General features: G+C 34.7%; 1 protein-coding gene across 2 annotated transcripts in view; it reads right to left on the bottom strand.

Annotated features, from left to right (window-relative positions):
- LOC126974194 (vanin-like protein 1) overlaps positions 1 to 15,633 on the bottom strand; it is a 28,150-nt gene that overhangs the window by 1,310 nt on the left and 11,207 nt on the right. The window contains exons 6-10 of one of the 2 annotated variants that reach the window (XM_050821639.1): positions 13,541 to 13,627; positions 11,705 to 11,808; positions 11,021 to 11,206; positions 8,269 to 8,390; positions 3,450 to 6,222 (exon numbers count right to left, since the gene is read on the bottom strand). In XM_050821639.1, the coding sequence (XP_050677596.1) occupies positions 5,859 to 6,222; positions 8,269 to 8,390; positions 11,021 to 11,206; positions 11,705 to 11,808; positions 13,541 to 13,627 (863 nt within the window). In that variant the 3' untranslated portion in view covers positions 3,450 to 5,858. Of the gene's footprint in view, positions 1 to 459; positions 585 to 3,449; positions 6,223 to 8,268; positions 8,391 to 11,020; positions 11,207 to 11,704; positions 11,809 to 13,540; positions 13,628 to 15,633 lie in introns of those variants that run through there. The other variant, XM_050821637.1, reaches the window with a different exon arrangement.

Raw genomic sequence — 15,633 nt, forward strand, 5'->3', positions numbered from 1 at the left:
GGGGTGTCGGCAAAAATTTGCCGGCTGAAAGCTTCCAACGAAAACGCCGTCTAAGCCGTTTGATATATTATAACAAAATAATGTATCATGGAAAGTGTATCTTATATAATACTTCAGAAAAGTCCGCGATATGTCTGTCTTAATGATACCGTACTATATCCCTTTTAATGTTTCAAAAAATTGGCAATTATCAAAAGGTTATGTAAAAAGTGTTACACAAATACGATATTAATCCTTATCATTTTATTACTACATAATATTATAAAATCATTCATATCAGAAATACGTTTTTGTTTGGTTCTTAACTCATTAACATTGATTACACATTTCTGACGCCTTAAGACTACATTATCCCTGAAAACATCAGGTACATCATTATTTTTCTATTGACAGACAGGCGTATGTCGGGTCAGCAGGCTATAAGTTAAAAGGCTACATAGAAATGATAAAATAATGAACCTTTTCCCGCATGTGTCAACTTCTGCTCCAGTGCAGGCGTAGATGGAACACAGTCGAGCCCCACCTGACGCGACGTTATCAAACGTGCGAACCCCACTGAACACGCCCGCTCGGTATCTATATAGCTGAAACATTCAAACATCTGTATGTAGAGACTTACATAACATTTTTGTAGAAGAGGAGGACAAACGACCATACAGGTCATCTAATGTTAAATGACCACCGCCGCCCACGTTCTCCTGTAACACCAGAAGAGCACAGTAGCATGCCGGCGATTAAGAAATGAGTACGCGTTCTTTTGAAGGTACACAGGTTGTATCGTCATGGAAACACCGCACTGTGGAGGCGCGCCAAACATCGTGTAAAGTTGAAAGTGCAAAAAGCCCTTCGGAACACTTCCCTTGATAAATGACGTCCTCTAGGACACACAATGAAGGGATGTCGCTACAAAACGCTGAGTGGTCTCGCCTTTCAAAGATCACTGAATCCACGACGAGTCGAGCAGCTCTGCGTTGCTCGCGGTCAAATGTTTCGAGCTGATACTGGGGTGCGCCAGACCTGAGATGACAGTAAAACTTTATATGTGGACGGACCTGCGCTTTTTAGAGCCTAGAGAATGTGGGCCGGCTTGAAGTATTGGCATGCTCTATTTATGACGCCCAGCTTCTGTGAAGACAATTTAGCTTTACCTTCCAGATGACCGAGGAATTGGCAATTTCTTGAGATTTCGACACCTAGTACTAGGCGAGGCTTTAAGCGAACTGTTGTCGAAAAACGGGGTAGATATGACAAATGGGGTTGTGTACTTGAAAATATTAACTCGTAAAAGTAATGACCTTATTTTTTTAAGATCTAAGAAATTCTTCAAATGTTGTGAACCTTCTTGAGTGGAAATCAAGATGAGTGTAAGAAAAACTGGACAAGGATAAGGGCTAGTCTGACTTGCCCATTGAGGGTTCCATACAATTTTGTTCATTTCTCTTCTTAAGTTCTAATTCAAACATTGTTATTATTATTCTGTTAAGTTATTTTAAAAACTAATCGTTCAAAAAAAATTGCATGAGGCTAGATTGTTAATAAAATGATGATATCAAATTTTTATCATAAAAAGAACAAAAGTATTAAAAGGACGCAAATCGTAATTGAATTTCTTACTTTTGAAAATATTCGGTATTTAATTTGAGTAGAACAGTTCGGCTTACAGATCAAAAGGCATAAAAGGCATTTATTTTCTCAAAATTGATTCCTTTAGAATTCCTTTTTATGTTATTTCTAATATACTAGATATTACTACCGCTTCGGAAACAAATGGTAATAAATGAACGAACATTGACCTAGTCGATCAGCCGGACTTTGTTCACCATGAATTTGATAGTCTAAGCAAAGTTGCAAGTCATCATTACTTAACAACATTACATTGGTGAAAATAATCATGACAAACATAATTGAAAATAATAATAATTACTAATCTATACAAATTTTAATCCATTATATCCTTATAACGTTCTGACGTTTTACAGTTCACCGTATGAAGAATTAGATAAAACAATAACTTTTAATATAGGTATCCATGTTATATCAGTCTCCAACTTTCCATGTTCGGAATATTGGGTTCTCTAAGATACGGACTCACATGAGATCTATATGCAATATTCCAACAAAACTGGTAGTACTTTTGGTGCGGGTTCGTTGTCTAGGATCTAGGACCATGCGTAGTGTCATTATAATCAAATTTAGAGAGTACTAAAGCATCACACATCCTGACAAGAAGATTTGTATTTAAATAGTTCCAGCGATACAGTACTTTTAAACGATAAAAACAGTTCGCAACAATAGGGTTTATATATTTCTCGGATCTAAGATTCTCTTCAAACATTATTAACATCATGAACTTTTTCAATAATTTTATTATTAATAACTATTTTAGGATTGAGACGTTCAATTTTCTCACCGACTTTAGAGCTTCCCAGTATCATGAATTTGGTCTTAGATGGATTATGAACCAGTGAATTATTTACCGACCAGGTATAGATTTGGTTGATGTCTTCAGACAAATGTCTTTACAAATTTTTCTGACATTTCGTTTGGCCTGAAAGACATAAAGTTGAATATGATTTGCGAATATTACTTAACTTATTGGGAACCTATATTTTTTGAGTAAGAAATATCTATATATTCGCAATACAAATAATAAGTGTAAATTATTTCATTACTCAAGTATAGAACTGGGTCAATACCTGCATAATATTTATTATATTTGTATAGAACTATTTGACCCGACAGACGTTGTTCTGTATATAATAAATAAAATAATGTTTTTTATTAATTTGCAATAATATTTCTTAACATCAAGAATTATTTCGTAAAATATGCGCCCTGTTGTTGTAATGAAATTGTTTCACAGCAGAACTGTCAAACCATGCGTCAATAAATTCTCTCATAGAAAAAATGTACATACAAAACAAATATCGGACGACATCAAAGGAAAAACAAAATTGTTGTTTTTATTTAATTCCGAACACTTTCATATTTATTCACCTTGACTTCCACAAATAATTCAAGACCAAAATTAGCCAAATCGCTCCAGCCGTTCTCGAGTTTTAGCGAGACTAACGAACAGCAATTCATTTTTATATATATAGACTAGTGGACCCAACAGACGTTGTCCTGTACACATGTTTTAAATTTGAAAAATCGGTCCAGCCGTTAGGAGCAGTTCACTAACATACACATGAGCAGGAGAATTATATTATATGGGCGGAATTGAGAATCTAAACCAATCTCAAATTCACTGAAACGTCATCATCATCAAAAGTTATCAAAATCAGTCCAGCCGTTTAGGAGGTAATTTAATTGTGAATCTAAACCATTTTCGAATCCACCTGAAGACACACAGAAAGTTTCATTAGAATCGGTCCAGCCGTCTAGGAGGAGTTCAGTGACATACACACGCACACAAGAATTATATATATAAAGATTTAGTAAGACAAAAAGTTCAGAACTTAGAAAGCACATTGTAATGAAAATATATTTACCGCGTTTTGAGGAGTATTGATTAGAAATTATGTAGTTCTGTACAATATATGAAGCGGAGCGTACGAACCTCGAAGATGTAGATTTTGGTTTACCTTTCATTGTTCTTCAGAGTGGTTCAAATTGGAGGAAAAACACAAATAAATGAACATTTTATTAATAATGTTCCATTGTCTATGTAGCACACAATAATTCTAGCTATATTATCGTACATCTAGAAGTTTATAAGTTTAATATTAAATTAAAAATAAAGAAACGTTACAGCGAGACCAAATTTTACCCCAATTCATTCCTTGATTGTTGATATGAATACATTCCTTGAAATTGCAACATTTAGCAACATACTTAGTTCAAACTGTAAGTTTCTTAATTCTCGTTAACCTGCCTCTTGCTACATGTCATGTTTATAAAATATTTTAATGTTGTTCAAAGTCCTTCACTATTTCACTTTTGAATTCTTTGGAACTATTGTAAATAACAGTTGTTCCAGTCCTCCTGAGGGAGGTCTAGTGATCAATACTGCCGAAACTTTCTTGTAACACCAGAGGAATCCCAGGACCGTTGCCGACCTTTTCGAAAGGTGCAAACACCGCACAAGAAACCACACTGCGTTGTTTGGTTGTACGTGGCAGAAACTAGTTGGAGGCTCCTTTGCACAGGATGCCGGCTAGATTATGGGTACCACAACGACGCCTATTTCTGCCGTGAAGCAGTAATGTGTAAGCATTATAGTGTTTCGGTCTGAAGGGCGCCGTAGCTAGTGAAATTACTGGCCAAATGAGACTTTACATCTTATGTCTCAAGGTGACGAGCTCAATTGTAGTGCGCTCAGAATTTTTGGGTTTCTCAAGAATCCTGAGCGGCACTGCATTGTAATGGGCAGGCCGTATCAATTACCATCAGCTGAATGTCCTGCTCGTCTCGTCTCTTACCGTCATAAAAAAAGTTCCTTGAAACTTCGGAGTAACGACAAACAAGATGGTGAAGATGGTGTTATATAAAGACTTCAGCGCCAGAAATGTCACGAAAAAGTTTTCTCTATGAAAAATGCGGTGACGAAGACACACATTAAATCGATGTCTCTACATAACGACAAGTGAGACTGAGCCGTTCTCAGAGTACTGGATAGCCAAGAATTCAAGCATTGCACGCGGTCAGATGTTTTGATCTGATACTGAGGTGTGATAATAGGAGCAACACTTGGGCCGGCTTGAAGTATAGTCTCGAACTATCAATTACCCCCCCTTTCTTGGAAATCAATATGGTTTTCCCTTCAAGATACCGCGGAATTGACAATCGCTCGAGATTTCAAGCAATATGAGTGTTTTACATGATGATGATCTAGAATTGATAGTATATGATTTTATGTGAATGACTTTTAATACAGGCATATTATTAGTATTTGTTCTATTTTGTATTTAAATATTAGTCTTTAATGCTTAAAATAACAATTATTGAAAAGCGAATCTGTTATATATTGCCTACTAACTTAACCTACCATATGTTTCATTTTTAAAATTTATACAAAATATAAAACACCGACAAGGCTTTCCAAAATAGCTTACAAAACAGTCTTAAAAAGCACTAACGAAAAAAAATTAATACAATCAACGACAACCACTAGAAAAAAGAATAAGTTTTAGCCACGGACTAGTATAAAATACGGACTCCGTGTCACCTTAAAGTCAAAGTCAAAGATTTCAAAGTCAAAGTTTTTCTTTGCATAAACATGTTAGATTGATGTTACATAAATATTATTACACAACAGTGTAGCACCAAAACAAGCCGATTAACATGTAAATACATAGCCCCACGCACACACTTACACTACTACAAGCCGATAGGCGGCCATTATGAGAATTGTCATCGTCTGTGAGAGATCAGTTTGCGTCTCAATAAAATATTTTTAAAATGCCGTCGTGCGTTTTGAAAAAGTGTAAAAACGATACTATATAAGTATTTAAGGCCATATATGATTATTTAAGGGAGAAAAAATTGTGTAACTAGTATACCCCGTAACCGCACACACACTAGCTTTAAGGTGCTTTACTTGCTAATATCACGGACCGGAGTCCTTCTTTTTTTACTCGTCCGTGGTTCTAGCATTAATAAGTCTAGACTAGAACTAGAAGGTCCTAAAAACAAAAATATTATGTCAGTATATAGTCATGTCAAATGTTTTATACAAGTTTATAATTTATATTATATTTATATAATTTATATATATATAATTTACATTATAAATACAAGACAAAAATTCCTGTATAAAAATTTGAGTATTAAAGTAATCGTACACAACAGGTCATTCTGAAATAGATAATAGAATAGATAGAAGCATATTCTTTTTCTTCGAGTCACAAAATAAATCACAGCTCTTTATCTGTCAAACCGTAAATCACTTTTTCAATTTCGATGTAATTATTGACATCCTCAACAGTCGCAGGTACAGCTGTCCTTGGCGTATCTCGGTCATAGATCCGACCATAGATTCCAAATGAGATCAACTCACTCTGTGGCGAATTAATTTTATGGACTAAATTCATTCTGCCGCCATTTTTATTTTCGCTTGTAATTGTAAAATTCTTCGGTTCCAATGGGTAATGATTACTTTTTAATGATATTCCATAATATTCTACGTCATTGCATTTCAACGAAGCATTATATTTATGTCCGTATGTTGACATTTTAATTTCTAACTCCTTGAAATGCGCGCCTTGGTTTCTGGTAAATCTAAAACAAAACAAGAAATGCGTTGATTAATAATATTCATTATTGACATTTCCTTTCATTCAATTTTACTTCAATTATGCTGTTCATTGCATGAAGTTGAACTAGTGCATGTGCAGTTAAGTTGAACTCGATAGCTCAGCAGGTATTTACTAATTAACGGCGACAGCTGCCATCTCGTGTTGCTATCCATCGGGATCCTTAATAGCCTTAGCCTTCATGAGGCCTTCTAGACGGTTTAGACTTTAGCATGTGAAACAACTGAAGTGAAGGTGTCAATATTAAGGTTCAAGATTGAAGGTGCCAGCCGATTTGTTATTTTATTGTAGAAAAAAAACACGAGGTGGTATTGTTTCCGGATGACACTTCACTTATATTCAAAGTGCAACGAAGCCAAGTTTTGTATGACGAAGTAAACAATGCTCTATCTGACATCGTGTACTGGTTTAGCGCCAATAACTTATTGTTAAATAATCATAAAACCAAATATATTAAATTCACCGCGCCAAATGTCAAAAATGTAGATGCGAATATTTTATTAAATGGAGAGGTGGTAAAACCAGTGGAATCTGCTATATTTCTTGGCATTACTCTTGATTCCAAATTGCAGTGGGGCCCCCATATTGAAGGATTGGCGAATAGGCTTAGTTCTGCAGCATATGCGGTTAAGAAAATTAGACGGTTAACTGACATAGATACGGCGAGATTAGTATACTTTAGTTATTTTCATAGTATTATGTCCTATGGTATATTGTTATGGGGCAGTGCGGCCGATATTAATACTATATTTGTGCTGCAGAAGAGGGCTATTCGCGCGATTTATAACCTAGGTCCTAAAGAATCATTAAGAAAAAAATTTAAAGAAATAAACATTTTGACTGTTGCTTCTCAATACATTTTTGATAATGTTTTGTATGTTCATAAGCACATTGAGGAATTTTCTAAAAACTTTGACATTCATAATGTTAACACGAGGAACAAACATAAACTTGTTGTGCCTACTACTCGGTTGGGTCGAGTTAGTAAGTCTTTTGTTGGGCGATGTATATGCTTCTACAATATGATCCCAGAAAATGTACAAAACAAATGTGTTACGAAATTTAAAAGAATTGTTAAAAAACGTTTGTGTGGGAAAGGTTATTATAGCATAAACGATTTTCTTAATGACACCACGGACTGGGAATAAAGCGAACACCCTCAGGCTCTTTAATTATAAATGTTTATTGTACGATATTACATAGTTATCCATATTTTATATTAAAAAAAAAAAGCCCGCTGAGTTTCTTGCGCCCATTCTTCTCAGGTCTGAGGCAGTCTCTTATGAATGGGTGGTAGATTTTGACGTTCAATGAGTGATTTTAAATCCTATTTTGAATAAAAATATTTGAATTTGAATTATTATTATTATGATTTGGGGATTTCAATGTACTTAAATCGTAGGATCTATTGTGCCCCCTGCTTGCGATAGCGCGCCTACACTCAACTCAAAAGTTAAGGAGGAGAATCGAGGCTACTAACTAGGAAACATGTTACTGTGCCGAGATTTAAATTATATCCTCGAGACCTATTACTTTTAAAAGGCGTAGGAGAGTTCAGAGGGTCTAGGCAGGGCACGTCCTCTGCTTTAAGTGAAGGTATTTTAGGACACCCCAGCCTGATTTTGGCAGTAGCTTATGGCGGATGTGTATGGGGTCTTCAGCAGCTTTGCAGCAGAATCTGCACAGGTTTGATTCACTGAGACCCATTCTGGCTGGGTGCCCATTCAGCTTGCAATGGGCGGATAGGAATCCCGTGAGGTCTCTTAGTTGTCTCCTGTCCAAGCTTATGCATTTTTTGGCACGCTTACGTTGATAGTTGCCTAAGAACAGCTTAGCTTGCCGATGGCCTGGTAGCGAGGACCAGTAACTGGCTGCCCATTTGGTTACTTACTGGTCTGAACCAAGGGGCAAAAGAGACAGACGTCCTAAATAACGAAGGATTTATGTATATGTATAATATAGATATTTTTATTATAGAGAGTATAGGCGATGAAAAAAAAGTATTTCCTACTTGTAAGGGCAGGAAGTGACGTCATGAAACTCGCAAGCCACTATAGAGCAGGCTGCGACACCAACGTGACGTAGCACATATGTGTTGCCACTGTCTTGAATAAAAGCTCTATATTTCACCGTCTGAAAATTAAAATAAAAGTATATAACCTCGTTCTATTTTCTATGTTCAAAGCTAAGACAACACAGGAAAAAAGGACTCCGTACAAAACATCTATGTGATTAAACATCTGATGTGGCAATCCTGCGTGAGTTTAATTGAAAGTTAAAGATAAGTAAAGTAGTAATGTTTTATACCCATGTGAATTAGAGCAGTTTGATATTTATACAGAATCGCGTTAATCGTACAGTTTAGACGCGACTAATCCCTTTCACCCTAAGACTATATAAAGCGCAAAATCGCCCCAAATATGTGCCACCAACTTTTTTCATCTTTTAGGTAATTACTGAAACCGTCTCCGACGGCATGACATAATGAATCTGCCAACAGATTGTAGCTATTGCCCGGTGGAGGAAGAGTTCTTGAAGGGCTATAACAACTAATGGAATATTAAAAATTAAAAATCTGTGATTATGCACATCATTTAACTGAAAGCATTTCTTGTAATGTTATGGTAAAAAACAAAAAAAGTCAGCCAAGAATAAATTTAAAATTGAAATTTTATGGATGTTTTGTATCAAACCCCTAATAACTTTTTTGTTGTATTTTTCTCTGAAGAAACTTGATATTTATCGTAGAATAGGAATGCCAAAATCCTTACGAGCAATTATTTTTTTGCGTGCAGAATCGAATTGAATTTAGAATTGAAGACACGTGTAACATTATGTGACCAAATTGTGCAATGGGAAGGCAGAATACGGGACAAACGTGGCAATGCTGATAATATAGTTTGCTTTAAGAGGCTACTGTAGTATTGTTGGATGCCTTAATGTTAATATAATTGTTACAAGCTAGAAAACAAGCAAGCCAAAACATTCAGCTAAGAAATGAAATATGTACACAAGCTATTTTCATTAATATTATGTACAAATAAGCACAGGCAGACATATTGAGCGGTGTGATAAGTAATGTGCAAATGGAAGTGCGACAAATGACGAGAGAGTTCGTGTTATCTTCGTATAGGTACGTCCAACACATGATAATACTCATTTCCTTGCCGGGACTAATGTACATTGTCAAATTCTTACGCATTTATGGTTGAAGGTGTAAAGCTTAAATACAAACAGAATACTTACTGCATTATATCGTCATCACATACCATGCAAAGCAGCTTGGCACCAAAGATTTTTAAATAAATGCATTCATGCAAGAATAAACATTAGTACCATTGCCAAATATATATTTTTTTGGAATAGAATGTTTATTTATGGTTAATGGTGTAAAGCTTATATACAAACAGAATACTTACTGCATTATATCGTCATCATTTACCATGCAAAGCAGTTTGGCACCAAATATTTTTAAATAAATACTTTCATGCAAGAATACACATTCGTAAAGTTGCCAAATATATATTTTTTTTGGAATAGGATGTTAATTTGAATCATAATAATAATGTTAATATCTAGTATTATCTTCGATTAACGAAAGTGTTACACATTATATAGCTTGTGTGTTTGTAGCAGTGTAATTATTATATTATTACATTGGGTTTATGAATGACAAATTTTCTTGTATATTCGAATTGTTTGAAGGTTCCCGTGTCTCAGTATAATGCAAATTCCACTGATGAAAGATTATTTCCAATGGTCTACATGCGTTAAAGTTTCTTCAGTGCCGCTTCGTGACCCATAGGACACCTAATTGGGGAGATTTTTGACATAAGGTACGTACGTTTTACAGTCACAAACATCTAGCTCTGTCTGTCTGTATCCATCGAAAATTACTCCATTGATGTAAAAGCATAGCTGAGTTGAGCTTAATTTGTTGACTTACTGGACAAATCTCAGGACCTGAAAAGTTCTTGCCTCGCACAGCTACTACGTGAAATTAATAACCTGGCTATAGTTTTCCCGAACCCATACGATTCAAGGACCTTAAAGTATAGTGCATGAAGGATGCAAATCATTTCATGATCCCTATTTTTGTGGATGGACATCCTTCCCATCACGTGAGTCTCTTGCTCCTTTTCTCTTATATATAAAACCCAAAATGTAGTTTTAAATTATGTAGTGATGGCTTGTAATTTATTTGGCGTATTTTGTAGAAACTCAAAAATCATAATGTGCAAAAAACAAACTTGTAATGCCAACCACTCGTCGAGCTAGTAGTGTTTTGTTGGACGATACATATGTTATTTCAACATGATCCCAAAATATGTTGTAAACAAATGGCATAAAACTATGTTATTTTTATACATAACCATAAAATATAGTAGACGTTAATATACCATTAATTACCTGCTAATGATACCACACTTTGGGAATTGAACAATCGCCCTCGGGATATTTAATAAAAAAAAATTAATGTATCATAAGTTCTTATTGTGTATTAATTAAAAAAAGAAGTTCCCTGAGTTTCCTACGCCCGTTCTTCTCAGTTCTAAGGCATAAAATTTCTAATAGGTGACAGTTTTATGCTCTCAATTAATGATTATAAAAACCTTTTTGAATAAAAATATTTGAATTTGAATCAACTCTTATTTATATTATTATACTATTTATTAAAGTGTGCATATAAAGAGTATTTATTGTTAGTTCCTCTAATATACAGGATATATATGACGATTTCATGCAATAAATAAAAGATTTACCGTGTTTTCAGTTTGTTTCAAGTTTACTTTGAACCGGCACACGACGCCATCTTCTGAGAGTATGAAGTCCTGATACCCTGGTACCAGCAGCCTGCTTGTGTGCGATGGTAACGAAGGATCGGCTTTCAGCACCAGATTATCATGGTTCACGTCGTCATCAATCGGTCCAGGGTATGTGCCAGTCACCTAGAAGAATAATAATGTATTGCATGTGAACTTAGTGGCTTATATTTTACATGTAATTATTAATTTTTAAAGTAATTTTTGCATTCTGCGCTTTCTTCTATCCCGCTCAAGTTCTGAGCTAACACCTATTAATACATAAATAAAGTCAGTAATGTGTAAGATCGACTAAATTAGGATATCTTTTATCGTTGCCATAACTAGGGCTGTTTGCCATTTGATGGGGAATTTGATTTATGTACATTGCAAAATTATATTCTTATGTTATAATGTTATCATAATTTCATAATCAAAACATATTTTTATTTAATTTTATTTATTTTGACAGAGCGGAGCCTTTCTTTATATGCTTAAAAGGAGGTTCTTGCAGTGGCAAGTGATAGTGAAGTGTAAATAGTGATTTATTATGTAGAATTTGTTAAAACAAATAAAGAATTTTATTATTTATTCTTATTTATTAATTTCGTTGAAATACTACAACAGAATTGATTGTAATCTTACCTGACCGGGAACTTTAGGTACCCTGGCAACCATCACTTTTGTTGTTGGAACGCCGGGCATTATACTGACCAGAGCACCGGCCTTGCCAGAGAATATTCCAGAGCCTGAAATCAATAATAGATTACATGTGTTATTAATAAACGCAAATTAAAGTTATTCCAAGTTAAAAAATTTGAAGTGAAACTTCTTTAGAATAGTTGTGATTTGAAACTCGACTAAACGAAAAAGCGAGACGATAAAGACATAAACAGCTGTATAGGATTCAGCCAGCGAGAGAATGAGACAGACACATAAATTCATAAGATTTAAAGTGGGAGAAAATGAGATAGGAAGCATTATACAGTTATGGTACCAACCGATCATAGTTCTAGAAGAATTATTGTCTATTGTCGTATGTATGACGCGAGTATACCTTAATATATTCTGACGTCATGCCCACGACGTATTACAGCATAGACACCAGGAGAACATTAATATGGTAGCGGTGATAGTAATGTCTTTCATTGCGGTTGAAATCATGTGTCATCCTAGTAACATGTACCAGGATCTCATATGCAGCTTAGAGGTTCATGCATAATGCACATCTTATTTTTCGTTGGTGTTCGTGGTTCTCTTTGTGCTCTGCACCCCCCTCCACTCCTGTTTACCAAGGCAAACTCCCACAGTTTGCTTCTGCCTCAAAGTTGTACGTGTGTTAGTATATATGTGTTTGTGCACGCATGCGAAGTACAAACCTTGAGAAAAGGCATCACAAGAACCGCGTTGTTTTGTATTTGTGTACGTATTATACGATTGTTGAGATTTTTCATCATTTTTATAGTAAAATTATTCATCATTTTTGAAGGATTCACTTTTACCATGTGTGAATTGCACACAATATGTTTTTTTTATCTTACCTTTGTCACTACAGAATTAGACAGGATGAAGTAATGTTAAACTTGGAGTAACTTTACAATGCGTTTATCAATAAGACGATATCTCTGTTTTTACGCGAACTAAGGTTATACCAAATTTAACATTTTTTGTCATGGTACCTCACTCATTGTATTCTCACTACAGAATTACTTGTACATTATATTATATATTATTACTTACAGGTAGAAGTAATTTTAAACTTGGAGTAACTTTACATTGCGTTTATAAATAAGACAGTACGTGTATTATTTGTATAATATAATGTGTAATATTCTGGGAATATATACTTCTCTCCAGTTCTGTTATAAGAAAAAATGCTTTTATGTTTTTTCGGACTTAAATTAGTAATGGTAATAAAAGTCTCAGGAGATATAAAGTAAGTTCTATTATAAAATAAGATAAATTCTCAGTGTTTTTTTTTATGAAGATAAGAGACGAGTCGAACAGGATGTTCAGCTATTGGTACTTGATACGCCCTGTCCAAAACAACGCAGTGCCGCTCAGGATTCTTGCAAAACCCCAAAAATTCTGAACGGCACTACAACTGCGCTCGTCACCTTCAGACATAAGGTTGAGTCTCATTTTCCCCGTAATTTCACTAGCTACGGCGCTCTTCAGACCGAAACACAGTAATGCTTACACATTACTGCTTCACACTTGAGGTTTTTAGTCATATACAGAACTCTTTTCAAAAATATGTAATATTTGAAACGGGTAGAGTGAACACTAAGCTCGTCTGATATAAAGTTGTAAGAAATTTATTCCAGTTTCGCATCCCGTTATAATGTATGTTTAAGTGAGACGAATATTGTATTAAATATTTCTTTGTCTTATACCCATAGTACAGGCTATACCAATTTTGGGGTAAGATAATTTGTGTATATATTAAGTGTGTCAATATTATTATTATTATTTAAATACCTGCACTGCCAACCCTGACGTTATTGGCTCCAGAAGCAAGGAAGTTGACATTCATTGCATATGCGTAGGCTTGTTGAATTTCAACAGCTGAAAAACAAATCAATTTGTAAAATTAATTATTATAGAACTTACAACTGTCTTCTATGTCAATGGTTCTCTCGGTATTATGGTTTCTGTAACTAGCTCGAGATTCACAAAACCGCAGTTGAATAAATACAAGCAATTACCGGCCGTTCCCAATATCACCATTATCAGTCTATCTCCTACTTGAGATAAAAATCGTAACTATCGCATCGTTGACTCCATCGCACGTAAGAGAATCCATTCAGCTATCTTTTTTTCTAGGTATTATTATTATGTGCCTATTAGCACAGAGTAGGGTAGGCACACATATAAACTATTAGCATCGAAGAAAATATCTTCCTTGGCCTGTTCATCAATCAATCTATTAATATACTTAATTGACTTTGTAATAATTGATGATTAAGCCTGTTATTAAGATAGAAAAACAATAACGGCCTTACAAATAAACTTGGTTTAAAGTTATACCTGAAAATAAACCAAGAATATGCAAAATATTGACTATATCGCTGACAACTCTGTCAATACAATGATAATTCTGAAGGTTTCCGAATGTCAGGCACCCGTGCAAATAAACGTGGGAAACGTTATACCTCCGATTTAACCAATCATTGTGCAAAATGTCTATTTATAAACATTTTTCATAGTCTTGGTTTATTTTCAGGTACCTATGACTTTATACCAAGTTTATTTGTAAGGCCGTAGGAGTATAAACTAAGCTCAAACTAAACTTGACCCTCGATATTCGTGTGTTTGCCTCTTTGGATATCGGTCTCCTATAACTGTGACCATTGTCCTCTGTCACTAGCCAATCTTGACCACGTACTACCTTCCTACTGTGGCCTTTGTTTCGTCAACCCATCTTTCTGTGGACCTACCTTCCTTCTATGATTTTTTATAAATCAGTACGTCATAGTTTTTGTAAATTATTCGTGTCCCATTTCTTTTAAGGTTTAAAGATATACCTAAGAATAAATCAAAGTTATAGAAAATCTTGAATATATCGCTGACAATAGTGTCAGTGAGGTTTTCCGAATGTTATAAGACAATAGGGGACTCCTCTAGCAATATAAATACACAATGTACAAGTAATAGTAAACATAATAATTGTAAAGTTATAAACCTGATACACCAAAATATGCAAGGATTGTAAGGTAAAGAACTGGAACTGGAGTTACTAATGAACCATGAAAATATTGATATCTTATGTCTTACTGAACACTGGCTTAGAAAATATGAGCTAATTTTTAACTCCAGTGGTCATCGGGTGGCAAGTGTGTTTAGCGGAGAAAAGGCAACACGTGGCGGCTCTCTTATACTTATAAGTAAATCATTTAAATTCAAAGACCGTAAAGATATTGTGGGCCTCTCTGTTGAACGTACCATTGAAATAGCCTGTGCAGAGCTTGAGTGTGCCATTGTTGTAAGTATATACAGACCCCCCGATGCATTATATGAGTTATTTGAGAGTGTATTGGAGGAGGTTCTATCAAAATTATCAGAATCTAAGAAATATATTATGATTTGTGGTGACTTTAATTTATTTTAACTTATTAAAAAAATCCACCACAAGTATTAGATTCAAATCTTTGTTTAAATCATATAATTTATCAAATATTTTCTTAGAACCTACTAGAGTAACCAGCACCTCTAAAAGCTGTATTGATAATATTTTTACTAATTATAAACTTATTTCTCAATCAATAATTAGTAAACTGAGCTCAGACCACTTTGGTCAATTAGTCTCTTTTAATATTGAAGGGAACAAATGTACTTCAACTAAAAAGTTTATGTTTGTTCCGGTAAACAATAGGCGAATGGAGAAATATAGAGGCAATGTTTCAGAAAAACTCTCAAACTTGTATTTGAATTATAACAGTACTCCAAATGAGATGTATGGTAAGTTATTTAAAATAATTAAAACAGAGTTTGCTTCTATATTTACTTCAAAGACAGTCAACTCAGGTGGTCACTTGTCATTTAACAACTGGGCAACAGCTGGTATTACGCAG

Source organism: Leptidea sinapis, chromosome 31, assembly GCF_905404315.1.
Source record: "Leptidea sinapis chromosome 31, ilLepSina1.1, whole genome shotgun sequence".
Classification (NCBI taxonomy): Eukaryota; Metazoa; Arthropoda; class Insecta; order Lepidoptera; family Pieridae; genus Leptidea; species Leptidea sinapis.